Source organism: Aphelocoma coerulescens, chromosome 3 (genome assembly GCF_041296385.1).
Source record: "Aphelocoma coerulescens isolate FSJ_1873_10779 chromosome 3, UR_Acoe_1.0, whole genome shotgun sequence".
NCBI lineage: Eukaryota > Metazoa > Chordata > Aves > Passeriformes > Corvidae > Aphelocoma > Aphelocoma coerulescens.
Genome location: NC_091016.1, coordinates 104,945,934 through 104,973,783, shown reverse-complemented (window position 1 = coordinate 104,973,783; position 27,850 = coordinate 104,945,934). Strand labels below are relative to the sequence as shown.

The following is a 27,850-nucleotide window of genomic DNA, read 5'->3' as shown; positions in this document are numbered from 1 at the left end:
CCAGACAGTGGCTCCCATGCCAGGCTGAACATGTGCTCCTGGCTGGCCATCCTCAGTGGGTGTTTTTTACTGTGAGAGCTAGTATGAGAAATTTTATTACAATCTGTGCTGAGAACTCTTCATGTTGTGTCCTTTGCTGCTTCTATGGCTGACGAGACTAAAATCTGGACTGTCATACTCCATGTTCTCATGGGCATCCCTCATTCCATCTGCAGGAGGTTCCAAATCATGCAAGGTTTCATCACAGCACCCCAGGTATCTTCTGCATCTTGATACACAGCACATAGATACCGACCTGTGTAACCATTGTAACCTGCCCACTGCACATACACACACAGCTCAGAGCCTTTGGAATTTGAATTTGTTTGTAAAAAGCTAGACAGATAATTCCCAAAAGTGCTGTATTGCTGCTAGAAATTTTCTCATGAGTAAAACTGTGCCCATGAGCAGATGCATATGCAACCAACTATTTGACAGGGTTCTTTCTCCTCGTGTATCTCCCACATTGCAGCCCCATTACACACACACCAAGTCTCCAAGGGTCACACAAGTGAGACAGCTTATGAAGCAGCCTTCTGACATGTAATTCCAGAAGTGCAAGAATTTGGGTATGGCAGATGAGGGTAGGAGGCTGTGAGATCTCCTACAATGCCTGTGCATGACTGGATGGCTTGCAAAGAACTACCATATTTTATGTGTGTGAACCACCCTAACATACAGCATGCTGTGCTTTTCTGTAACTTAGGGACATGTTTCATTTGTTTCAGAGCACAGCCACAGTGTGAAATTATAGCTGCAGTGGGGATATCTAGGGTACCAGGACTCTGGAATAGAAAAGGATGGTAAGATGACACATACATTCAAAGCATGACCACAATTTTGGTTCTGATTGATTCTAAAGCACTGATATGCAACAGAAGTACACCACTTCAGCCAGTCATTTCATTGGTCCCTCTCTGTTCCTTTCAAACAAAATTTTCAGACAGTCAAAATGTCTAAGTTACTATATTCCATATGGCTTTATAAATTGTGCGTCATGAATTCTACAAAAGCACCTGTTCCACCTTCTAAACAACCCTGTACAATCTTCTTTTTGGAGGGGCTGGAACTTGTCCTACATGTGATCACAGTTAAAATGAATGTAGAGTGTCTTTGGGGTGACTTTATGTGTATACTTTATGTGTATCCCCTATCACCACTCTATGCCCAGACATGAATTTTGTGCCTTTCTGTGTCTTTAAAACTGGGTGCGAGAGGAAAAAAAAAAAAAGCCAGATGAACTTTTCAAAGCCATTTTGAGCTCCAAGGTCACTGCTATCTCTCTCTGTGTGCCTCTGCGGTAGCAAGAGCAGAGGAAGCACCCTTTGCTGCTTTTCAGGGAGCTTTCGGCTCTGTCTTCTCAGGAGAGAGATGGAGAGTTAAACTCCTTTGCTCCCCTGGGACTTTGGCTTCTTCTTCTTCTCGTCTGGAACTGTTTAGAACACCAGAACATCAGAACCTCACTGGGAGACCTGACACCTGCCCGGAAGGGGGGGCCCCCCACAACAAACTCCAGCTCCAAAGAGGGAAGAGACACACCTACAGAAGGACTCTGAAATCTTCCCAGGTTTCTCTTCCTATTTGCTTTCCTCCAAGGAATTTTTTTTTTTTTCCCAAACCTGGTGGGGGGCAGGGATGGTTGTAACCTGCCTTCTACCAGAGGATATTTTCCACCAAATTTGTCTCAAACTGGCACATAGAGCTATTATTAAAATGTAAAATTTTACTGACATTTACCATTCCAGAATTAGAAAATGTGTCTAAACATCCAGGGGTTCTAAAGTCTTCCACAGTGGTCTCCTAGGAAATTTTCTTACATTTAGTGGAAATGTAACATCCAAAAGTGGTTTCTGATTTAGAAACTGTAAATGCTTTGATTCATCCTCAATGTATTTTGCAGAATGCTGTGTGCCTCCAATGCAACTATGCAGGCTAGTGAATTAGTCCACCAAAACCACAAAAGGTCTGTAAATTCCCTTGTAAGACTTCAAACTAAAATATAAGAAGATACAAATTACTTGAGCTTTCCAAGTATGACAGAAAATCCTTCAAAGCTTTTAATTAAATTACATAGCTTTAGTGGGAACCTTGCTAGCTGAATTTTTGTTCTTCCATGCTTTCTGGTATGTTCCCTTGTTTCAGTTCCTTGCAATTTTCTTCATATTGCTGATTGCACATGGTTCCCATTCCTTACTGTCTGTCTTCCTATTTAAATGTTCTAATCCCTTCAAGAGACATCTATTACTTCTGGCATGGCATTGTACCAGCATAGCTGTGAGTATTTAACACTATTGGTAGTCTATTTTTAGGCATAATCCTAGTAAAGGTACATGTCTTATGTTGTGAACTCTCTAGCTGAACACTGCAAGATTCTTCCATGAACTTAAAAAGGGGGTAAAAAAATCTATGCAATAAATATGAAATAAAGCATGACAAATACATTAATCCAAAGAACACCATTTCTATAACATTTATTTTTTCATTAGTTGGTCTTGATTCTAATGTTGCAGATGTCTGACTGTGAGGCCAAGCAGGAATTACTAGAACAGAATTCAAATTACCTAGGAGTGGAAAACAAAATGGGGGTCAGAGCAGTGAGCATTTGCATTTAAGTATGATCCACTGGACTTAGCATGGAGTTCTCTCTTCAGAGATCACATTTCCCAGGGCACAACGCTAACAGCTCACTCAGACCAGATGGAATTCACCTAAGAGCTCTAAACCAACTGAAGGATGAAATAACACCACTGCAAGCAGCAGTGTGTAACCTCTCCCTGGGAATTGTCTGTATCAGGGGATGGGAAGGTGGGGAAATTACTAATTTTTACAAAGGATTCCAGGGGTGATCTGAGGAACTACAGATGAGTGAACATGATGTCCTTGTTCAGCAAATCAGTAGAAGCTACTGCAAGGAACAGAATGAGCAGACACGTGGAAAAATATATTGGGAAGCACTCCATTAAGCATCTGTAAAAGGAAGACACACTTCACAAGCCTACTGGCATTTTTTTTGGAGGAATTGGCAAATAAGCAGACAAGGTGTATTAAGGTGCATTTTTACAATTAAATGGAGAAAAAGAAAGCCCTTAAAAAAGAAGTCTCATGGGCTAAGATTGAATTCATTTGAATGAATAAGCAATTTAAAAATATGGAGAAAAAAGTAGGAATACAGTTTTCCCACTGGAAGGAAATCACCAACACAATCCTTTGGGACTTTTTGCCAGGATCTGTGCTGCTCAGCAAAGTCTTAAATGACCTGGAAAAGGTGATGAATAATGGGAGAACAGAGACTGCTGATTCCATTACAGTTATCACAGGGATTAAAATCAAAAGCTGACTGTGCAAAGCTGCAGAAAAGCACTGTGATCATGGACAACTTGAGATAAAATGGCAGATGAAATTCCATGTAGGATATTGCAAAATGGTGGACATACTTATGTAAACTGGTAAGGTCTGTTAATGAATTAAAAAACAAACCATGAAGATGTCAGCTCCATACCCAGTAAGGGGTCCAAAAAGCAACAAAATTATTTGAAAAGCCCTAGAAAACAAACCAGAGCACACTTCAAAAAATGTGCGGTGAACCAGGATTTTTAATAACATGGGCAGTTTTTGTTCTCTCATCTTTGAAAGGATGAAGTAGACTTAGAAAAGTTGCAGGAAAGGGCAAAAAGGGTACAAAGAAAAGTAAGAAAAGTTTCTTTATGAAGAATCAGCAAACAGGCCTCTTCAAATTTTATGTGTCCTCCTACTCTTCCTCCCTGCTTCTCTCCTTCCTCTGTATGGAGTCCTGTGTTTTTACCAAGACTTTCATAGTCTTCCCAGATAAATCAAGGGGTCAAAACACAAGCTGTTGGGATTTTCTCTTCTCTGTTAGACGGAGGGCTTCTTCCATCTTCCCATATACCTTCTTCAAGGCAGGAAATGAATGCTGATTCACTGCACTAATATACAAAGGTAAAAAAAAAATCCTTTGAGTTTTTTTACCTCTTTCCTGCATCACAGCATTGTCAACAAGATCTTTACTTATTATCAGACATTGACTTCTCCACTTTGAATGCAGAGACTGCTTTCAGTGCAGAGCTTCTCCATGAGCTAAGAACTGCAATGGCACTCTCCCACCTGGAAGTTGCTTTCAGAGCTGACTGTAAACTCCTCCCACTTCACAGCTTATAGAAATCTCAGCTCTCCCTCTGCTTTTCCCTAATGGAGAGGTGGTACTACTCTTTAAGGATGTTTCACTCTTACCTCTCACATACAGGAAGCTGGACTTTATTTGAAAACTGGAGCACAGGTATTACAATTGCCAAGGGGTACACATGCCCTGATTGCTTCATCTTAAAATTTACTTCTGACCAGTTTTGAGTCTGATGGAAAATCACTCCAACTTAAGAGATGTGTTAATGGATTCCCACTGATTTGAGTGGGACAGACACTCAGTCACCGAGAAACCCACTGCTTCAGTCCTTGGATCATACCTATCCAAAGACCTGTGCAATTCAGTTCAGGAGGAATGGGACTGATGGGCTGTGGGTGAGAAGCTGCCTTGTATAGGCTCTACAAAGACCTTCCACGAGGTGCAGATCAATACACTCCTATGAACTTGTACACAAAAGCCTTTCCCTGCTAGAGATGATTTGTTTTTTATACTGTCTATAGAAGTGTCCAATTATACAGATTACACAGATTTCTCCTTTACTCGGTTCCCTACAGCCTGAAGCACTCATCTTCATTAACTTAGTGTCACATATTTTTGTGAGCATCAGAAACCCAGTGGAAGGCTGAATGCAGCACTGTAGAAAGAAGATTGCTAGTCACTATAAAAATGCAAAGCACAACCAAGAGAGGGTGCTTTAATTTCAGATAGACAGCTGTAAAATTGCTTAGCAAAGATAGTTGGAAATTTGCTTGTACTTCTTCCCAATTGCAATGCAGAGGTGAATGGCTGTGTACTGATAAAGCCATCTGTCTTGTGGGTGCCTGGAGGAAGCCTCTGCACCAAAGCAATATTGCCAGTTTTACAGTTAATATCCTAGTGCACAATACTCTTGAACTGAGCTGGATTGCAGGCATTTCTGCTGCCTTAGGGCATCCCAGAGCACAGCATGCCCCGTTGTAATGACTCTTGTTCAAAAGCACAGGCTGCTGGATTGGGAAGGGGGATGAATAATGCTGTAGGGCATAATGCACTGCCAGCACACCATTCCATGCACTGAGATAATATTCAGGTCCATGGTCTCAGATTTGAACCCAAAGAAGAGAAAGAACAACAACTGCCAGTAGAATGCTTTGATTGGCCAGGGTTTTCAGGTGGCATCCTGGAGTGCTGGTTTTGACTGGGGTAGGGTTAATTCCCAGTAGCTCCTGTAGGGCTGTTTTGGATTTGTGCTGAAAACAGGGTTGATAATTGTATTGGGTTTGAGTGGCCAGGTTTCAGTAGTGCAGGGGCTAGAGCAGGGGCTTCTGTGAGAAGATGCAAGAAGCTTCCTCCATGTCCAGCAGCGCCAATGCCACACAGCTCCAAGATGCACCCACTGCCAGCCAAGGCAGAGCCAATCACAAATGACAGTAACACCTCTGTGAAAACATAGTTAAGAAGGCAAAAAAAAGTTACATCTGTAGCACATCTGCAATTACAACCAGAGAAGAGCAGAGTGAAAACATGTGAGAGGGACAGCTCTGCAGACACCAAGGTCAGTGCAGAAGGAGGGGAGGAGGTCCTCCAGGCACCAGAGCTGGAATTCCTCTGCAGCCCATGGTGAGGCAGCTGTGTCCCTGCAGCCCATGGAGGATCACAGGGATGCAGAGATCCACATCCACCTGCAGCCCATGAAGGAGACCCATACTGGAGCAGGTGGATGCCTGAGAGGAGGCTGTGATCCCGTGGGAGGCCCATGCTGGAGCAGGCTCCTGGCAGGGACCTGCAGACCTGTGGAGAGAGGAGCCCACACTGGAGCAGGTTTGCTGGAGGGACTTGTGACCCCGTGGGGGACCCACACTGGAGCAACCTGTTCCTGAGGAACTGCATCCTGTAGCAGAGTGACCCACACTGCAGCAGTTTGGGGAGGATTGTTGCCTGTGGGATGGACTCATGCTGGAGAAGTTCACAGAGAACTGTCTCCTCTGGGAGGGACCCCACACTGGAGCAGGGAAGGAGTCCTCTCCCTGAGCAGTGGCAGAAATAACCTGCCACCATAAGCCCCATTCCCATCTCCTTGCACTGCTAGGGGAGGAGGCAGAGCTGGGAAGGAGAGAGGGCTGGGGGAAAGTGTTTTTAAGATTTATTTTACTTTTCATTATCCTGCTGATTTGTTTAGTAATAAATTCATTTAATATCCCCAAGCTGAGTCTCTTGCCTGTGATGGTATTTGATGAGCAATCTCTCCTGGTCCTTAACTCACAAACCCCTTGTATTTTCTCTCCCCTGTCCAGCTGCAGAGGGGAGGCAGAGACAGGCTTTGGTGGGTGTCTGGAATCCAGCTGGGGTCAACCCACTACAGTAATATGGGGATGTTTTCACTATTGCTGAGCACTGCTCCAACAATCAAGGCCTTTTCTGTTCCTCACCTCATCCCACCAGTGAGGTGGTTAGAGGTGCAAAGAGAGTTGGGAGGGGACAGCTGACCCCAACTAATCCAGGGGATATCCAATACCATATGGGGTCATGCTCAGTATGTAAAGCTGGGGGAAGGAGAGGACATCTGGAGTGATGGCGTTTGTCACTATTACATGTGAGGGAGCCCTGCTTCCCTGGGGATGGCTGAACACGTGTCTGCCTGTGATAAGTAATGAATTTATTCTTTTGTTTTCCTTGTGCACGTGGCTTTTGCTTTACCTATTAAACTGTCCTTAAACTGTCACTTTTGCTCTTTTGATTCTCTCCCCTGTCCTGCTATTGGGGAGAGTGAGTGGCTGTGTGGTGAGTAGGAGCTGAATGTGGTTGAACCACAACATCTGGCTACTCACAAAGAATGACAATTTATGGGCTCAGCAAGAAAAAAGTGGCAAAGACTGGCCTAGTTTGGACTTCTAAAAGATAGTTTAATGGTTTTTGTATAATTTTAGACTTTTCTCTTTGGTTAGCTTCATGCTAAATACTATTCAAGAGACTGCTGTACAAAGCAACAATGATTGCAGGACACCAGTGATTCCTATGATCAGCCTTGGACAACTGGAGCTGCACCAAGGTTGACAGAGCGCTCCCATAGTTGCTATTCAAAAGACTAATGATCCTCTTGGAAATACTTGCTCAATGTCATCTCATCTTTGTGACTTATCTCCCAAGTTTTCCACTGCTCTCATTTGAAAATGCAAGTCTCAGGTTACCCACAAGAACGCTGTCAAGCACAGAGCAGAACAGGTCTTTGGGTCACCATTGCAACCTACAAGGAAAAAGCTACACTTGTGTCTCCTTCCCTCCTGTTCACACCACTTCAGTAAGCCACTGTTGCCAGCTGCTTCCTAGGATCTGCCCATGTTCAAATTCTCACTCTGTGGTACCTGCAAGGTTGATTTGAGACCACTTTTCACTTTGCAAGGCCTTGCAAATTAGGGAAAAAGTAGATGGAGAGCAGACTTTTAGAAACACAACTGTCAGCAAAGTCTTTGTGCTTCAGGTAGCCTGACAAGGACACCTGAACTGTTTTTGACTTGATATTGAACTTCGATGTTTTTTGCTTATGCATAAAGGAATCAGACTGATAGAAAGGATAGCACCAGGACATTTTGACAGAAACAATGCCTTTTTTCCCCCAAGACTTCCAGTGCAGAGGAGAGTTAAGGAAACCTTTGGAATCCTGCAAAATGTTCTGTATTAGCAGTGAGCCAGATCCTCGGAGCTGAAGGCTCTGTGTTGTTTGTCTGAAGGGGCTTATACAGCCACAGTTCAATTAATATTTCTGATGAATCCTTAGATTGATCTTATCTTAGGGTTTAGATACCTCATGCTGATGCTGACAGCTGCAGCCTAGAAATCTGCTCAGAGAACCGGTTCTGTAAGAAACTGAAAATTTACATATCCCACTATAAAACTGTGAAGGCGACTTCGCAAGCAAACTTCCACATCTCAAACCTGTTTTATTCATCACCAGTTAATGAACTTGTTGCAGGGATCTTTCTTCAACTACCAGATGGAAGAAACGCAACACAACAGATAATACAAACAATAGACACCTTTGTAACTAAAACTATGGATCACATCTTGCAGGAAAAGAAAAAAATATGAATTTTCCCTTGATGTTTAAAAATAAAGAATCTTACACAACAATCATTCTTAACTAATGCAAATCATTCCCTGCAGAGCAACAAATTGAAACACCTAAGATAAATTTGAAGGCCTATTTACTTTGAATACTTTTCAATTGTTCTGCTTCCCCCTAAACATATTTTAAAACACAATTTTAGAGGGTCTTTTGTACAGTGTCTTTAGTTTGGATTCTTATCCTCATCTGAAAAACATTAAAGCTTGTTTTTGTAGAAAACTGAAGAAACACTTGTTGACAACTATTATACCCAGTGCCACATGACTTTCTGATCAAAACAAAAAGAGCATATAATACAATAAATACATGTCAAATACAGTAGAAATCCACTAGATAATTTTAGTTTTTTGTCTCCAAAAAGAAGGTACAAACAGGGAATCATGACTGAATAATGTTATTTCTCTTTGAATCCCATAAAGATTAATACTAGAACTTGACATGTTCAGCATTTTTACCAATAATCTGGAAGAAAACGTAATCATTGCTGGTAAAATTTGCAGATGTCACCAAGATTAGCAGATAGTCAATACTAATGGAAGCAGTACAGGCACACAGAAGGATCCATAATTTACTGATCTAGACATAGTAAAAAAACCTGAAGTTAATTCGGCCAAATAGAAAGACCGACATTTACCAACATTAAGTATGGAACCAATGACTAAATCCTGAAAGCAATAAATTTCAAGAGTACTTGTCTACTATTAAAAATAATTCAACATGGACCTCCTATACAATCCTATGGCAAGAAGTTGATCCAAAACCAATGAAACAGTGAGTACAAAAGTTGGCACTGTTGAGATTTTAAATGAATGCTAAGTTTCTATGTCCAGTTCCAGCAGACTTGGTTCCTAAAGGGTGGGAAAAAAATGGAGATAATGCATGAGAGAGCCACAAAACCAAGATGGAGGCTATAGAAAATGCCTTAAATCAAATAGTTTAAAGAGATAATACTTAGGGTGTCAAAAAGAAGGTTGCCTTGTAGCTCAATTACAGTGTTCAAAAACTTTCACAGACAGAAAATAGTGGCTAGTGAGGGACTACTTAATGTAGTGAAGAAAAGCACACCAAGAACTAATGGCTGAAAGTTAAATCTAGACAAATTCAAATTTAAAATAAGGCACATGATTCTAAGCATGAAAGTGATTGAGTACTGGAATAAATGACTAAAGAAGGGGCTAAGTCTTCATTCCTTGACGTCTTTAAATCAAGCTGGCCTGTCTCTGAACACGACTTGCTAATTTAGAAAAAAACACAAATTGTGCTTTTGTCAGACTGGTCTTTACCCTGAAGTAAAGGGAAAATTTATGACCAGGCATCTAGATGGGGTCAGAGAAGATAATCTCATGTCCTTTTCAGTCTTACCTTCCATTAATCTATCAATTTACTGAATGAGTAAAGAGAAAAAATGTTCTGACTGATTTTTGCCATCTGGATAACAATGTGATCCATAGCAGATTGTAAATCACACAGTAATAAATATATGTCAGAAGCCATGGAGATGAATATATTCTTGCAATGCTTTCTAATTTAGAAATTTAGAGTTATTTAATATTTTACACATTAATTTTATTCTGTGTAATTGAATTAAGGTGAAAGGGTTAAGCAGACAGGCTAAATGAAACACTGTGCCATGTACTTAGTTTAATGTGGTTGGAAAAATCAATGAACTTTGGTCTGTCAGTGTGCAATCACAGATTTAATTGAATAACATGTCAAGTATTTTAAACTGTTTACCAATGTAAATAGAATCCAGCACTATAGTCATGGTAATAAGCCAAACAGCTTTCCCTGAATTCCAATCAGATTTGAACATGACCTTCATTTTAAGCTCCCACATCCCAGACAGAGATCAAACAGCTATCATGTTTACAGAATTCAGTGATTACACCTGTGATTCTGAAGAAAAACATATTTGGTATTGATTCCTTCTGTAGAATCCAGGTAATGGCTGATCAATGCGGTATCCCTAGCACATTTATTCCTTTGCACATTTATGGTCACTTCCACTGTATTATTGTCACTGGGAGGAGGAATGAATCACATAGCAAGCTTTTACTGAGTCCACCTGGGAAATGGTAGAGGCTGCTTTGTGCATGATCACATGAAGGGAACAAGAAGAACAGGAGAAGCACCTCCTCAGTTTATGCTGGGTGAATTCCAGGCACAGCTTTACAACAGCTCCTTACTCTTTTTCTCCTTTTCCTTTTTACCACTCCCAAGCAGTAGCTTCACAAAAGAAGCCATGAAAACATCAAGGAGAGGGGGTCGCAGCCCTGTGCAACCTGAAAGAGCTTGCCACTGCCAGACCAGCATCAGGAGCAAGTGATGTTTTGGTCATGCAACACGCACATTCCTGTCCTTTTCTCAGATGCAGTAAACGACCTTTTTTCATTCCTTTTCTCTTTCTTTTTTTTTTTTTTTTTAACAAGATCCAGATGTCTGCAGTGCAGATGTTTTCATGACTTGCCTATTTATGCTTCCATACCAATCAACATATAGCCCTAAATTATTCCATTGGTACCACTGTTCCAATTCTAAAATAGATATCTAGCAGCAGTCAGTTATATCAGGCTATTTAATCCCAGGGATTAGAAAGTTCTTTAGGATTGGCAGCTCAGATGGTAAAAGCTATAGTGCAGACATCTGAAGTCAGGAGAAACAAATCCCACACTGCATGCCTCCAAGCTCTCCTTAGCCAGCTGCAGAAGAACATTGCCTCCAAACTGATCACATGTGCAATGTAAAATTATGACACCACTTTAAACTATGAGCAGCCTTGCCCACATATTCAAGCATGTTCTCCATTGTGGATAGGCCTATTACACTTCCCGAGCACACTGTCATCTCAGATGTGATAGCAACTGGCTGTACTGGTGCTGTGCAGAAAGGCAAATCCTGCATCAAACTGCTACTCATTTAGGAAAGGAGAAAACAGGGGTGAAAACAGAGAGATTGATGTGGGAGGACACAGACAATAAGGCAACACTGGTCACCACAGTAGGCAGTTGTCCTAGCACCATACTGACCAGGCTGTGGCCAAGGTTCTGGCAAGGATCACAGCAAAAGAGAGCTTTAAAGAAGGAAGGGAAGACAAAGCAAAGATTGCACTGTAGAGTTGTGAAATCTGCAAGTATGGCAAATGGGTGATGGAAGTAAATACCAGAGGCTGAAAGGGATGGAGGAATCATCTGTGCACTGAATGAGGGATGGAGAAGACTGGCAAAGATCTTGAAAGTGAAGAAGGCAGCCTCTACTTGATACAACCTATAGCTGCCTGGAGTTGATGCAAAAGAAAAGTAAGTATTGAACCAAAGATTCATTCCTTCTGTTTTTGTGTACTCCTCTTCAATCTTAGATGACACTTCTTTTTTGCCCATTATGTATCCTAAAACAGGATGCAGCCTTGCAGTAAGAATATAAAAGAGAACTACAACTTGCTTATACACTTTACCAGAGTATGGAGCTCATTAAAATGACTACATACTATTAATTCTATAAAGTTAAGCATTCAACTTGGAGAACATCCTTATTAAAGCTATATATTTGACCTTCACTGACTATGGTGCATATGCAGTTTCAAATAATCATAGAATATATAGTTTTTTCCCAGATTCTTAGAGATAGTAAACACATACAGCATCTAAATTTCTGCTTTTTTTTAATACATATGTTCCCCGTCCCCTTAGTCCTGCATACATCTAACGGTTTAAAACAAAATTTACTCAGATGCACTGCAGAGAATAAAGCAGTAAAGAGTGAAACTTAATTAGCTGCATAAACATGTGCAATACAGGCCTCCTTAGGAGCGAGCCATCCAGGGCTGAAACAATTAACTGCAAAACCTGCATAGCTATAACCTGAGGTTTCCCTAAATATTAAATATAATACGTTTTCCCAATCATACAGAGTGCCATCTTTTCCACTACCTCTCTCTTTTTATGCCCAATGTGTAGCATATTGTACATGCATAACACACAGCTCTTTCCACTCTATGTCTGTGGAATGGTTTTATGATATACATGGTATTACTGGGTGAAATAAGTTTTCTTTGGTGAAAGACAGCTTAAAAATCTTCTGCCTTCATGCTGCCATTTGTTTGTGGTTTTTTGGTTTGCTTTTGTTGTTGGTGGTTTTCTTTTCTTTTTTTTTTTTTTTTAAAGTTTTTTTCCCCCCCAGATGTCATTTCAGACATTCAGCCTATTGAGTAGTAACTCCCTACACTGGTGCAGGAGAGAAAAGCCAGCTGTCATAGAAAACACATTAAGGAATTTATAACTCTACATGATTGTAAAGCACTACATAAAATATTGCACCAATTACAAAGCAGTAAAAATCTGTAACACTAGAGATTGATTCCCATATTACATTTCCACAAAAGAGAAAAATTAAGGTCTTACAGGCAATTTTAAGAATAAAACATGTACCTATATATAGAGATAATGGCTTTGAACTCATATCCTTGCATACAAGTGACCAGCTTATTCACTACTACAGATGCTTTAAATGACTTCAGCCTCTGTGGTCTTCCTTGTACATGCTGGTAAGGGACCACTGCCTCTCAGAGCCTGATTTCTCTCCCACTGTGCTGCTGCTCCTTACTTACTGTGCATTGTTCAATTATGTAAACTAGAAAGTTAACCTATGAAGACACATGCATGTTACATTCCAGTTGATCCTTAAATTCTTCCTACTCTTTGAGTCCAAAATTTTAAAGTTCTGTCTTCATGGAAGTTTGAAATATGCTAATAATAGTGTGTGTGTACAGTTTAGCCAGAAGTATTCTGATGCAAAATCCACTTCAAAAACTCTTCCATGTTTCAGAAATTCCACACGATGCAGCACATTCATTAAACTGAATGATGCTGAAGAAGCAAAAATTCAAGGCCATCTCCTTTGCCATTTATAAGTTTAGCATGAAAAACTAAAGGGATAAATGTTTCATTGCTATGTTGAAGGAGCCATGTATAGTGAAATGAAAAACAGTGTTCACTAGTGGATATTAATTTAAATTTTTCAGTTTTTGAATCTCAGCCACATTGTTATACCACTGCTCAAATAAACTTGAAAAGGTGTAAGGAGATCAAGCACAATTTCTTTTAGAGAAGCAGTGCAGAAAAGTGACCAGGTATTAAAATTGTGATGTATGAAATCTTTTTGACTGCAAATAGGATGTCAAATATGGAACCCCTGCCATTTTTAGTACATTGCCTAATTTAAACTATGAGTAATGTCCATTTCTTTTGCTTTTAAACTAGATCTTTCTGCTATGTTCTTTTGTGCATTGCTTTGATGTGTCCTCAGGCATGTTGCAGTTCAGCACACCATTGTCTGGCACATTTGTTTCAGAAACAAATACACTCTTATTCAATTGCATTTATCTACAATGACAATCTACAATTTATCTGCTTGAATTTGGTCCAATTTTCTAAACTCTTTAGCATACTTTATCCTCTTCATAATCCCTGTTAGTGCAAGAGTGGCAGGTTTGGTAGGTGTAAGACTCCGCTCCTATCACAGGTCATTTGCAAAGACATCAGATATCACTGAGTAACTGGCTACGCTCAGAAACGGCTCCTGGGCTTGCTTGGCTGGGGCCAGCTGATTTCTCCACAGAATATAAGGCTCTTACAGTGCTAAAAGCAAAGGGAAAAAAAGAAAGACCGAAAGTAATCTTTTCTCCATTATTACCTCATTCAAGAAAAGTACATTTTTGACCTGCAAACTTTTACTCACTGGAATAGTACAAAATTTTACCCTGCTTGAGCAGTGAGGCTGGACCAGGTAACCTCACTGTGGTCCCTTCCAATCTTACCCATTCTGTGAAAATATTTCTGTTTGGCAAAGATATCAAAATCGGCTCATCTATATGCAGCTATTCAAAATTCAGTTGAATTTTAAAAATCACTTTAATATTGAGCAACCTGGTCTAGTGGAAGGTATCCCTGACCACGGCATGGGGGCTGGAACTTGGTGATCTTTATGTCACTTCTAACTCAAGTCATTATATGATTATGAGAAATGGCCAAACACTGAAAGAGAAGTAATAAGTAAGAGAAATTAAAGCAATAAACGAAGCTGTGACACAAGTGCATGAGTGCTTGTGAGATGAGTGTGTGAACATGTGGTAGTGTGTTCCAGGCTGGCCTAGCTGGTGTGCAGGAGAGCCACTGAGCAGGCATGAGGGCCCAGAGTCCAGGCAGGGATAGGAGAGTGGTGGTCCTGCTATTCAAGGGATCAAAGGGCTGCATAGTCAGCCATGTGAGCATTGTGTGTGTGTGTCTCCCTGACCTGTGTGCTTAAGCATTGCTACTGTTTGAACTTAGAAATGTGGAAACTGGAGTCATCTTCACTGACATCCAGATCTCTGGGTACACCAACCTGGGATCCAGAGGACAAGTAGGAGGAATCACCAGGTCCTGGGGTTTACCCAAGGCAGCAGCCTTATCTCTCAGCACAGTCACTCAAGTATCAGGAAATGCAGACAGTACAGTTATTTTTGTGGTCCTAGTTTGATCGCTTTTGTACTTGTGTTTCAAAAGTCTGTCTTTAATTACATGACCTCATTTATTTTTTTCATATTCAGTGTTTAGGACAGATGATGTTTACCTAATGAGTGTCTGTGCATCCTTTTCTGCAGTTCCTAGGCCTCATTTACTGTGTGACATTCAAACTTTAAAGTGAGGATGAAGTGACTCATTTCCCATGAGTCAGTTAAGAGAGTATCTAGGTGCTTCACATTCAAGTCATGTTTTCTTCTTTCTCCAGATGTGGGACTGAGGCACAGAGGATCTCAGTGAAAAGTCATAGCTACAGTTCAATGCCTATGTGTTAGCAATTTAGGGGCATTAAAACAGGGAACACACTACTAGTTTCCCCTCTGCAAAGGCTGGTTTATAGACCTTTCCTAGCAGATACAGACCAAACTCAAGTTCTTCAGAGCTGCACTTATTGCTCAGCAATAAGACTGGTTTTTCTGCACCTGCAGTCATTTGGTGTATTACCAAACCCCTTTTAATTTCTTCAGTTAATGAGAAAGAGGTATGACTGTATTTTTATTACAAATTTTGAGCATCACTAAACCAATGCCTTGCAACAGGATGTATCAGGCAGTATAATAAAACAGAAAAAACAAAGCAAAAAACCCCATGCAATGTTTATATAGTCTCATCGGTAGTATATTTCCAAGCACATCTTGGGGGAATTAAATATGTTGCTGCTATCTTACTAATGACAAAACTAACACACCTACGCATAAAACATGGTTTGCTCTGTATCACTTATCCGATGGATGATACAGCTGAGAGAAGAGCCTCTCACAAAGCACTTTTATCTTCACAATTCCGAAACATTTTACAACCATGGATATTACTTACTGTAGTATCTACAGTTGGATAAATTAAATAGCAGAAATATTACACAGTAGTAGACAGATTACACAGTAATCAGGGAGAGAGAACCCAGTCCCATAACTCTGCAGTCAGTGAAACCTGCTGGATTGTAACAGGCTGAGCCATGGAGTAGTTCTGAAAATGCCATCCAAGTTTCTGCATAACTGCAAACAGGACCTACATGACCCACATGTAGAAACATATCTATTTTGACAATTTAGCAGTTTATTCAGCAAAAATACATTCCTCAGACATTTTGTTGCTTAGGTTTAAATATAAAAAAATATAGTTCTGTTTTCCAGGCAAGCAGACATACAAAAAAAGTCAAGAAATATAACTTCCAGAGAGGAATAATACATTTACAAACAAAAAAGATAATACTATACTTCTTAAACAAAATACCTGATAGAGACTTTATCATTCCAGTTAAGTTATCCTATCCTATCCACTTATCCTAAAGTGAAATGTACATATTAATGCAGCTGAAGACTCAGGCCACACTCTTGACCAACCAATCACAAAAGTCCCATTGTAGTTATACCTTTATTGTCTTCTGGAGTTTGTAACACAGAAAAGTAATTCATTTACCTGAAGGTGTAGAATGCGTATTGACACTGCTCTTCCTGAACAATTGCTACTTGGTTAAGAGTTTGTATATTAAATTTTAATCCTGTGCATATGGGCACAGGGGCAAGGCTTTATTTCCTGTTCTTCACAGGAAGGATATCTGTAATCCAGTAGTGAAACAGAGATGCGGCTACCTTGACATGATCTGAAAACAAAGAAAACACATTCCTCCTGAAATACCTCCATGACATTTCTGAACACTAAGAAAAAGACTTACATCTGTTTCCATTCAATATTAACATTTCAGTAAGACCAATACAGATACTGGAGCTTGAAGACTAATACATATGAATTTCTACATAAGCAGGTGCATTTTATTTTAGGAGGTCAGTCATTTGTATGAGAAACAATTTTGTTCAGAAACTTCGAAATTTCCTATTTGTTATGATTCAATAATTCAGAAAAAAATGTAATTGAAATGACATGATCATAGGAGCAAGGCTTCTTTCTGACTGGAGAGTAATTTCGCACATCATTATTTAACTTACAGTAGTACCTAGAAGCCCCAGTTAAGAATGAGTCATATCATACAGACAGCTGCATTAAAGCCTCAAAATGCTACAGCTTCTGTCTTAATTCAGAGATTACCTATGTGACTTCATTGATTTTTAATGATAAGGACTTTGTGCAGTACTTATCACATAATAATCACATTTAAGATGATTCTACAACATTATGCTAATACAGTTTTCAAATTTCTTTTCCTTTTCTTTGAATGTTCATTCATTCAAAAAAAAGAAGTGTACATTTCATCATTTTAAGTCCTCTGTATATCCAGCCTCTGCATTGTTGGCACACAGTAAGTGTATTAATTCTGGTCTGCAAAATGTACCTCCCCCTGCAACGAAGACTTATATAAATGACAATTCTCCAAAAAAAGGCAGTTAGAAGAAGCTTCTAGCTCTGCTATGAGTGATAATTTCCTAGGCAACAAGGGAAGAGTATGTTTGAGATTTGAACCTAACCAACAAAGGGAAAATGTTAATATATAGTAGAAGAAGCTGATGAGTAGAAGTTCATAAATGAGTTCATAAATTAGGAGATAATGACTTTTTTTTTTAATTAGGTGATCACCTATGCTTTAATAATTGATGTGAAATGGGAATTAAGTAGCTCTCATTTCACAAGCTAGCTTCCAACCACCAAAGGGAGCATTACTTCCAGTCACAGCTCTTCTCCTTTGCCCACTGCACTGTGGAGGATCATGAAGGTCTCTGGCTTCCTTTTGCTAACAGCCACGGACTTTTTAACAGAGATCAGCAAAGCCCCCATCAAGAGAAATCCATGTCTATGTGACGTCTGATCATTCTCTTCCCTGCACTTACAGAAGATTTTAGGTAGAGGTAAGCACTTTTTGTTGAAGACTACAAAATAAATTGAAATAGTAATAGAGCATTCTCTACAGACTGAGAACAATGACACTCTAATAACCACGTTCATATGAACACTCTTGACTAACCTCAACTATGATCACTCATGTACAAGGTCAAAGGTAATTTGATGGAGTAATCTGAAGCACAAAGTACAAGGTAAGTTGATGGGAGGATGACAACTAAACAGTACGAACAGTACCATAGAGGATTTCTTAAGTATTTTCTCTCATTTAAAGGAAATGTTAAAAGATAACTACTGTTGATAATTTTTGTGTCTGAATCTCCTTAGCATTTCCTTTTCCTGCAAAATTTATCAGACCCTATCACCACCCTTGCTAGGCCTTTATTCAATTTGACTTCAAATAGTGGGATCTAAGAGCTTAAGATAAAACAGAAATTTATTTCTTTTTTCTTTTGGATGCACTGTGATTTCCAGTCTGAGTAACATGCTAAGAGATGAAAAGGAGATACCAAATCATGGTATTGAACCAGTGGTTTTCAATTTGTAGTCTGCTGACCTTGAGCAGCCCATGGCTTTATTCTAAAGCACATTTATCATCAATAGGCATAAGTTTACCAAGTGGGACTTGGTAACCCCAATGGAAAGTTGGATGAAACCATAATATACCCATATGAGGAAATAAAAGACATAATGGTATGTATAATTTGTAAATTTTATTAATGGAGAATGTGCACTTATATGAAGAGACGCATCACTTCTCATTTTTTTCTTACGCTTCCCTTCCTGGAATTAAACATAAAACTGAACAAAACATAGCACCCATCTTTACATCTTTGATGATGGCATCTTAAGTAGAATCATAACCATGGGAAAAACAGTTAACATACTGCTTCTTGAAATACAGGGAATAAATGTTTATTTTTTTATAAATAATACATGTTCCTAAAATCAAGTTTTTTATCATGTTAATAAGGAATGACCTTTCCTTCCAGTACATTGCACCCCAGTAAAAATAAAGAGAAAAAAGACAAGATAGTAAGACAAAGTCATAAAAAAATTAGAGATTACTATTATGTACTGTGCATTTTTACCTTCATAAACAGCCTTAACTTGTCTTTCTATAATAAGAACTTGAATTTGTTAAGACAACAGGCTTTTGTAATAACTCTTATCACCTGTTCACTGGGAGTGAAAACTAAAATGTAAAAAACCCACACTGGACAGTATGACCTGATTTTGAGCCAAATATAGGGAGAAAGAAGTATAATTAAAGGTATAATTCAAAGTAAAATCTCAGACCATTATGTTTTCATTCACTCAATTTCCTGACTTACAAATAGAATGTATTTGTTAAAGTCTGCTGAGGAAAATTAATGACTAGCAGGTGCTTAATTATCCTTTAATAATTTATAAGAATCTATTTTACTCTTTCTTATGTTGTTGTACCTCATGAATATCAAATTAACTACTATGGTTACACCACTGTGAACTTGGAATGAGATTAGAATTGAGCCCAGAGTGACAGCAGTTACTAGGGAAAAAGATCAACTGGAAGAATAAACAATTCCAGGCTGTACCAGTGGAAACATTAATGAATTTTAAAAATCACTCAGAAACTGTCTTTTGCTTTTTCAAGTGATGAATACATACATTGGAAAATTAGGGGTTTTAATTTGCTTCTGTTTTCTCTCTTCAGTCTGACATTTCTGCTATACAAAAGTAAACAGAGCAACTTGTCTCAAGGCTACAAATCCCAACAGAACTCCAACTGTATTGTACAAAAGTTAGATAAGGCCTGTAAAGAATATCATGAATGTTGCCACTTCAATTCCATTTGGATTTAATCAAGAGAAGCTTAATTAGTTCATTCATAAAGGGCCAATACCATTTTCACTATTCCTGTTGAGCCCTACTTGGTTTGCACACATGTATTACATCCAATGAGACTGTGATGTTATAATTAAGATCAGAGATTGTAGGCTTGAAATGCACAGAAGGATTTCATTCCATGTATATGTGGATACTTCACATCCATCAGAACCTTAAGGGTTGTCATACTGCACATCTACCCTTAAAAGGACATATGTACTTCTCTAAGAGCGTCCTTTTCAAAATGTATCAGCTCTAAACTCCATAGGCAGGAATTCTCTTTTTTCCCTGTCCAACACATGGCATTCAGGAGGCTCCAGTCTTGATGAGGATCTTTAGCCACTATCATGCTGTAAATTATTTAATGAAGTTACAAGCAGATGTCTCTTCTTTGAATGCTGTTGCTAAGCCTCTGGTGGCTATGATCTTAATTACACTGTTACCACACTACTATCATCTCTGCTGTTGCTCTTCAAAAGACTTAGAGCGCAGTCTAAAACGGTTGAGATTCTCTTATGCCATAGCCAAGTGCTCTCAACTCTGATTAAATTCTTTGGGAGGCAAGAAAATGCAGCACATCTTGTAGATTTCTGTCTGGTGCTGCAACACAAGTTCTAATGACTAGTAGCAACGACTGTTTAAATGAAGACTACATGGAAAATGAATCATTATACCTTATGTGGACTACATGCGGATCCCACGTTCACTTGAAAGAACTATTAACTTTACAAGAAGAGATTCTACTAAAATTATAGGGGTGATACTAAAGAACAGAAGGAGCCTGTGCCTCAGGCATGAAAAGATTTAGTAACACAGTAATTTTTCTTTTTATTAATTACTTCAGAATATTGTTTGTTATAAAGAGTAACTTTAAATTTTTACATTATCAACAATATCTTTTAGAAACTTAAACCAGATGTTTAGATTTAAACAAAATCAAAACTGTAAATCAAAATTTAGCTTGCAAAGTCTGTGTATTAAAGAAACCACGTGATGCCCAGGAAGAAATAAAATAATGGGTTTTATTGATTCTTATGCATGTAAAATGAATCCTTAACTGGAGGAATAAAATCTCCAAGATAAACAAGTTAATTGCTTCAATTTAAAAAGTCTACCATGGGAATGTATTAAAAATATGCTTTAAATATGATTACATCTTAGAACATTTCAGATTTTAAAAATATTAGGTTAAACCTCTGAATCATCTTGTATTCTGTAGTTGCTGTAAAGTGAGAAAAGCTTCCATATTGATTGTAAACAAATGGAAAATAGGGATATCACTGTATTTTTGGGGGAAATTATGCTTTCATATCTTGTATAAGCATATATTTACTATTATATAATTATTTACAGCTTCCTAATTAAAAAACTAAAGCAATGTGAATTTTAATTCACACAAAAAATATCACTGTATGAACATGAGTGAATAATACTTACCAGGAGACATCATAGATTGCTCTTGGAATTGTTTCAAAGCATCTTTCAATCTCTCAATATCCTGAAGCAATACAAGCGATTTCAGCCGATGCAGATGAGTCACATCTGAGGAAGAGATGGTGTGAGATTCAAGACGTTGTAAGAGCTCTTGGGCAGTTGCTGAATTTACAGCAGCATCTCTGCATTCTGATTTCTCTGGAAAAACAGTTAGAAAACTATGTTAAAAATATTCAGTGAGCTCAGAGAATTTTCCTAATTATACTTTCTTTTCTAGAACAGCACCTTCCTTCTTAGTACAACTGACAACCAAATATCAGGTACTAAAAAGCAGCTTGTTAAACATTTTTTGTTAAATATTAAAACAATGGTAAGGAGAAAACTACAAAATTCAGGAAGTAAAAAAGACAATAGGATTCATAATGATAGGAATGCAAGAGGAATCAAATTTTCAAAGTTAGCAGAGGAAGAAGGTGTGATGAAGAAACTGTACTGTGGCCAAAGCACTGTTTTTGCTTCCTACACACTATGTATTATAAATTGCACACATATTTTGGAGAAGGGAACAACTCTGTGGAACTACTGCAAAGCACTTCTGGAAGCAAACAATTACCCTGGTATTGCACCTTTATGCTTTTATTTAAAAAGCAAGTATTACAGCATGCAAGACAGCAGAGAAGGACATACATTGTTCTAATGGGTTGACCTTGGCTGGATGCCAGGTGTCCACCAAGCTGTTCTATCACTCCCCTTCCCAGCGGGACAGGACAGAGAAAAGGAGATGAAAAACAACTCATAGATTGAGATAAGGCAGTTTGCTAAAAACCCCCACCAAAACTAGCAGATGTTTGCACACACATAATTAAAGAGGAAAAAGGTTTATTCTCTATTTCCCACCAGCGAGTTATTTCAGCCACTTCCCGGGAAGCAGGGCTTCAGCCCATGTAGCGGCTACTCTGGAAGGTAAACATTGTAAAATAATAAATACCCCCAGTTCTTCCTCCCTCCCTTACTTTTATATCTGAGCCGATGTAATCTCATATGGAATAGCCCTTTGGCTAATTTGGGTCAGTTGGCCTGGTTGTGTCCTCTCCCAGGATCCTGCCCACTCCCAGCCCCTTGATGGAGGGGAATGTTGGAGAGACAGAGCTGATACGATGCCAGTGCTGCCCAGCAGTAGCCAAAACTCTGGTGTGTTATCAACACCTTTCCAAAGCACTGTGGGGGCTGCTGTGCGCAAATGAACTCCAGCTCAGCCACACCCAATACAATTGCTTATACAGTACTAAACTACAAATTCATTCTTCCATTCCAGTAACAATGTGTTGTCTGTCCCTTTAACCAAGCTCCCCTCTGGTTTTTACCAGCAAGACACCTGAGAAGTACAGAATTTTCCCGATTCAGATTTTTAATATATGTACTAGAAGTACAGTCCAATGTGACCATTTGAAAATGCTGCTAAAAGCAATGGCTTCCAATTTTATAAAAAAAAATACGGCGTGTTAAAGCCATTCAACTAGAAAAGGCAAGCAGCATAATGTCAGATCTATATATAAAGTGGGATTTGCCTAACAAGAAAGTTAGTCACACTGATTTGCAGATGTCATATCTCATCTGCAGATGAACTTCCTTTCACCTAAGAATTCCTCTCTGTGGCTTCCAAGGTCCTCACTGGCTCAACACTCCGATCTCCTGGTTTGAAACTAGGGCCAGTCAGTCGGTCAAAAACTGCCAAAACCTGAACCTGACTTTCAGGAAAGCTGGAAGTTCAAGAACACACTTTCTTAAAACTCAACATGAAACACAGCTGTGGACAATTGATCAGGTTTCTGTTCTGGGTCATGTGTTAACAGCAGAACTTGAAGAATTTCAATCTTGCTCCGTCACTCTGGAGTTCCACTACAGCAAATGCATGTAGTTTAGCTTGCATTTACTTAGCCATATGGTGAAGTAGTAAAATTCTTAATTTTGGTGATGGAAATACCTTAGCCAGAAAGTAGGACAGATTTCAAATGCTAGGCTTAGTATGAAGACCTGATGCAGCAGAAAAATTTAACAGTACGCAAAGAAAATTCTGAAAAAAAAATTAACATGAAATCCCTGATGTCATCTTAACACGGTTTTTACAGTAATTCTGTAACCAAAAGATGAATTTTATGGTACTAGAAGCCAACAGCTCTGACTTAAGATGGACTAACACAGGCAGGTAAGCTGTTTAATATTCTCTATTCAGCTCCACAGTGACCAGTGAACATTCAATAGGCCATCAGGGATAAATCCATGCAATTCTTTCAGAAGTACTATGGAATGTGCATTGAGCATCAATTCCCATTCATCTTGTTCACAAGCATTTTATGCCAGCATACTTTCCCAATGCCAATAGTATCTTCCCCGTTCCTTTACATGCTGTCTGTCTAGATTTCCTTATAGAATACAAATATATCTCCTCTTGGGAAGGAGAACATTCTGAGAAGTAGATTGGTTCAGAGATAGTAAACATAAAAGTAGTTAAAGATAACAATTGGCCTCATTTGAAGTTTTCTGAAAGCAAGTAATCCTTCTGGGTGTTTCCTTGCAAAGGGAAGAATTTTAACCACTTGTCCCAAGGGCATTGGAATGTTTAAAAGAAGAGCAAGGAACACCACGCATATTTTTAAAGAATGACGACCACAGGCTTTTTCTATTGATGTGAATTCTTACATAGTCATGTACACACCATAAAGTGGGACAAATACTAGGTACTCACATGTCTTACTGAGTTCAAGAGAGACACTTTAGTAGATTTGTCTCATTTTACAGGAGCAATAAATGCATAACCATTTTCCCCTGTGTGGTAATACTCATAAAAAGAAAGGAGAAAGAGTGGTACATACTGTCAGCAAAATAGATTTGTTGTGTTGCCTGCAGGAAGTCCAGAATGCTATCTGCCTTTTCATCTATGTCTTTTAAGCCTGCTGCTTCTTCTTTGTTGTTTTTGTCAGGCTGATACGTAAAATCCACACCAGTAGTTTTTGTTACTAAGCCAGCTGCTCTCTTTTTTTCTTTCTGTCGCTTCTTTTTCATTTTTCTCTTTTTATTTTTGCTTATTCTGGGACCGTCTGTTTGCTGCAGCTGTAAATTATCTTGAACAACAGTTTCTTGCATTCCCAAATCTGTTTGTTCTCCATGTAAATTACTAGAGATTTGTAAACTGCTCTTTTGTTTCTTCCTTCGAATGCGCTTTCTCTTGGTTTGCCCTTGATATTCCTCTTCTGCGGATTCAAAAGAGACATGAGAGCTGTAAATAAGAAGATCTGTAATAAACATTTTAGAACTGCATACAATGAAATATGACACCCTTCAAATTCTGGGATACCTGAGTGGCTCTAACCTTACTTTTATGCTTACAACGTCTTTCAGTACTACAATGTCAAAGTCAACTTTTCTGAATGCATTAAAAAGACAAGCTTTTTTCCCTTCTGCTTCAATAAAGACTGTATTCTCCTTCATGCTACATACTTTACATCTCATTTACCTTCTTAAAGCAGGTAATATGGTTCTATACAGAGTGAGGTTAAAAGAATCCCCAGAGCAAAAACAGCACGGGCAGACTGTGTGACACGGCATGATAGAGTTCCCCAAAGAGTCCCACACCATCAGCTGGTAGACTTGACAAGGAACACAAGAAGAATGTACATAGTTTACAACGAAAGATGATAGTGTTTATATTGATGATATCCATTCATGACAGCGCTGCACTTTAAAAACACCAGGCATCTCTTTCTGACTCATCTATTTTCTCCTCCTTAAACATTCTCCTCCTTTGGGATATCTTACTCCTAGCTCAGTTTTGGACATCAACTTTATAGAAAAAGCATGCAAGGCAACAGTGACCTTGGTAAGTTATCTCCATTCTTTTAACAGCCTGCCTTGCTTCTGTTGTTCCCTTGCTACATTATAATTTCCTTACTACATAATTCTTCAAAAGCCTCACATGTCACAGCAAATAAGTCCCTCTTGCTCTTCAAGACAGCTTTTGTGCTTCTTTACTCAGATCTTATCCCTGTACACAAAGCCCGAGTTTTAAAGTAATCTCTGACCCCGAACTGATTGCTCCTCCCACACACTCACTTCTGAGTGTTAACCCCTCTAGCACTAGCCAAGGAAGATTTGGCCAGAAGCCACCACCCATCTTCCCTCTGAGTGCACTGCTGCTGAAGTCCATATTCCTGTCTATAATAATCCCTCCCTAACTAATAATTTCCTCATTCATGCTCTAACAAAATCCTCACACATTTAAACATCATGGATTGCAGAATGCCAGTTTTCTTCTATGTACTGAGTTTGCATGACAAGATTTTGGTCATGGGGACTACAGGGGTGACTTCAGTGAAAAGTTGCCAGAAGCTTCCCTTATGTCTAGCAGAGCCAATGTCAGCCAGCTCCAAGATGGACCTGCTGCTGGTCAAGGCTGACTCATTGGTGATGGTAGTAATACCTCTGGGATAACATAGTTAAGAAGGGGAAAAAAGTTATTGTGCAGAAGTAATTGCAGCCAGAGAAGAGCAGAGTGAGAACAGCGAGACAAACAACTCTGCAGACACTAAGGTCAGTGCAGAAGGAGGTGCTCCACGTGCCAGAGCAGATTCCACTGCAGCCTGTGGTGCAGATCATGGTGAAGCAGCTGTGCCCCTGCAGCCCATGGAGGTCCATGGTGCAGCAAAGATCCACCTGTGGAGGACCCTCCACTTGAGCAAGTGCAAGCCTGATGGAGGCTGTGACCTCATAGGAAGCCCACTGGAGCAAGCTCCTGGCAGGATCTGTGAAGATAGGAGCCCACACTGGAGCAGGTTTGCTGGCAGGACTTGTGACCCCACAGAGGACCCACACTGGAGGAATCTGTTCCTGAAGGACTGCACACTGTGGGAAGGACTAACGCTGGAGTAGTTCACAAAGAGCCGCAGTCTGTGGGATGGACTCATAGTGGAGGACTGTCTCCCATGGGACAGACCCCATGCTGGAGAATGGGAAGGACTCCTTTCCCTGAGGAGGTGAAATGCTTGTAACCCTCACTCCCCATGCTCTTCTGCTGGTGGGGAGGAGGTAGTGAACTGGGAATAAAGTTAAGCCTGGGAAGATGGGAGAAGTGTGTGTGGGGGGCAGCGGTGGCACGCAGGAAGGTGCTTAAGATTTGATTTTACTTTTCACTATCCCGCTCTAATTTTGATTGGTAATAAATTCAATTAGTTTCCCCTAGGTGAGTCTGTTTTGCCCATGACAGTAGTTGGTGAGTGATCTCTCCCTGCTCTTATCTGGTGAACCTTTAGTAATATTTTCTATCTCCTGTCCAGCTGAGGAGGACTGTAATAGAATGGCTTTGGTGAGTGCCTGGTGTTCAGCCAAAGTGAAAACACCACATTCTAATGTTTTGCTCTAGAAAGTTAAGACATTAACCCTTCCCTCAACCCTTATCTGCATGTTTATAAATTCCTAACAGTGCCCTGAGCCTAGCACTCTTCTTTATCTGGATTTACACCATTCTCTTAGGGTCAAAGCAACCTTGCTTGGCTAAGGCTAGTGTAATACAAGAGAGACATCTGAAGCCTAACGCTTGTTTCAGAATGATATGCGTAATCTCCTGAACTGTCTCTGACATTCTCAGCTTGTTTGGCTTTCTCATCACTCCTCCCCCAACCAGTCTTTGTCGCTATTTTCTCCATGGTTGGAGGCCCTCTCTTTAATTTCTGTTTCTTTTTCTGTCTTGAACTCTGTCAGCTCTGAGCCACTTTCTCTTTAAATATCACTACAGACTTTTAGTTCTTTAGCTGTCAGATGACTCACTGCAAAGCAATTTTCCATACTTTCAATGAAGAACGCTGCATAAAAATAAATTTGCTGTATTGTAATTGAACACCACAGCATGTTAAAGACACGCCAAACGTCACCCTGGACCCACAGTGTGGAATGTTTCACACCCATGGTATTTGAGCTAAATATCTTTATATGTAATTTGGACATATGGGATGTGGGAAAAATAACGTCTGTGTCATCCTGAAGGAATAAAATATCAGAACTGAAGGCAGATACGAATGGTGAAAGATGCTATAAACAAAACATCAGTGTTTCATCTTGAGATCTAATTTGGATTTTCATGGGAGTATTTGTGTTATAATAGGTGAATTTCACTGCAAATATATATACATTGTTTAGCAAAATTTCTCAGCCCACTGTTAACCTGAACAGCACTGTTTGATAATAACACTACTTTAATCTATGCTCTCAGCAAAGCGGCCTAACTCGTTCTTTAAGCATCTGAGATCCCCAAATCTCAGCGAAATGATAGCATGTTGTGCAGCCAAACACCCTTCTTTGGTTTGAAAGCACTTTAAAAAAAACAGGCAGAAGCCAGACGGGGCTTAAGATAACCAATCTTTTGAGTCAAGTCCAAGTTTCCTTACCCTAATTACCTCAGGACAGCAGAAGGTCTGAAGAGACCACGGTGAAGCTGTCAAAAGGCAGAATGGATGTAGTCTTCCCATGTGCAGGTATTAAGATAAATGCCTGATTGAAAGGAAACCAGAACTATGCTGACTTTCCTCCAACACAGGAAAGAAACACAAGACTCCACCTAGTTCTCTTGAGGAGCTAGAGTGGCAGTCCTTTAGCAGTTTTGTCACTCTTTGCCCTGTATTCTAGTATCTGTGTAGTATCTACTGTTCCATGTGTGGGAGCTACCAGTGATTCAGCATCAGGAACAAATGAAATTAGATGCTTACGAATGCAGAGCAATGCACACAAAAGGGATTAATTTGAACAGCTCGCTGGTAGGGGTAAAGTGAGCTGTTACCAGCTCAAGAAAAACAAAACCCATACCTGTGCATCATCATGGTAAACTCAACGAAAACATTTGCTCAGTTG

The 27,850-nt window shown here is 39.5% G+C and overlaps 1 protein-coding gene across 3 annotated transcripts in view; it reads right to left on the bottom strand.

Moving 5' to 3' along the window:
* ERICH1 (glutamate rich 1) overlaps nucleotides 1-27,850 on the bottom strand; it is a 97,233-nt gene that overhangs the window by 10,887 nt on the left and 58,496 nt on the right. Inside the window, exons 4-7 of one of the 3 annotated variants that reach the window (XR_011150023.1) lie at nucleotides 23,827-24,204; nucleotides 20,957-21,151; nucleotides 16,277-16,460; nucleotides 9,005-9,148 (exon numbers count right to left, since the gene is read on the bottom strand). Coding sequence is in view for 1 of the 3 variants with exons in the window: in XM_069011494.1 (XP_068867595.1) it covers nucleotides 16,387-16,460; nucleotides 20,957-21,151; nucleotides 23,827-24,204 (647 nt within the window). In the remaining 2 variants the exon portion in view is untranslated. Of the gene's footprint in view, nucleotides 1-9,004; nucleotides 9,149-15,420; nucleotides 16,461-20,956; nucleotides 21,152-23,826; nucleotides 24,205-27,850 lie in introns of those variants that run through there. The other 2 variants (XM_069011494.1, XR_011150024.1) reach the window with 2 other exon arrangements.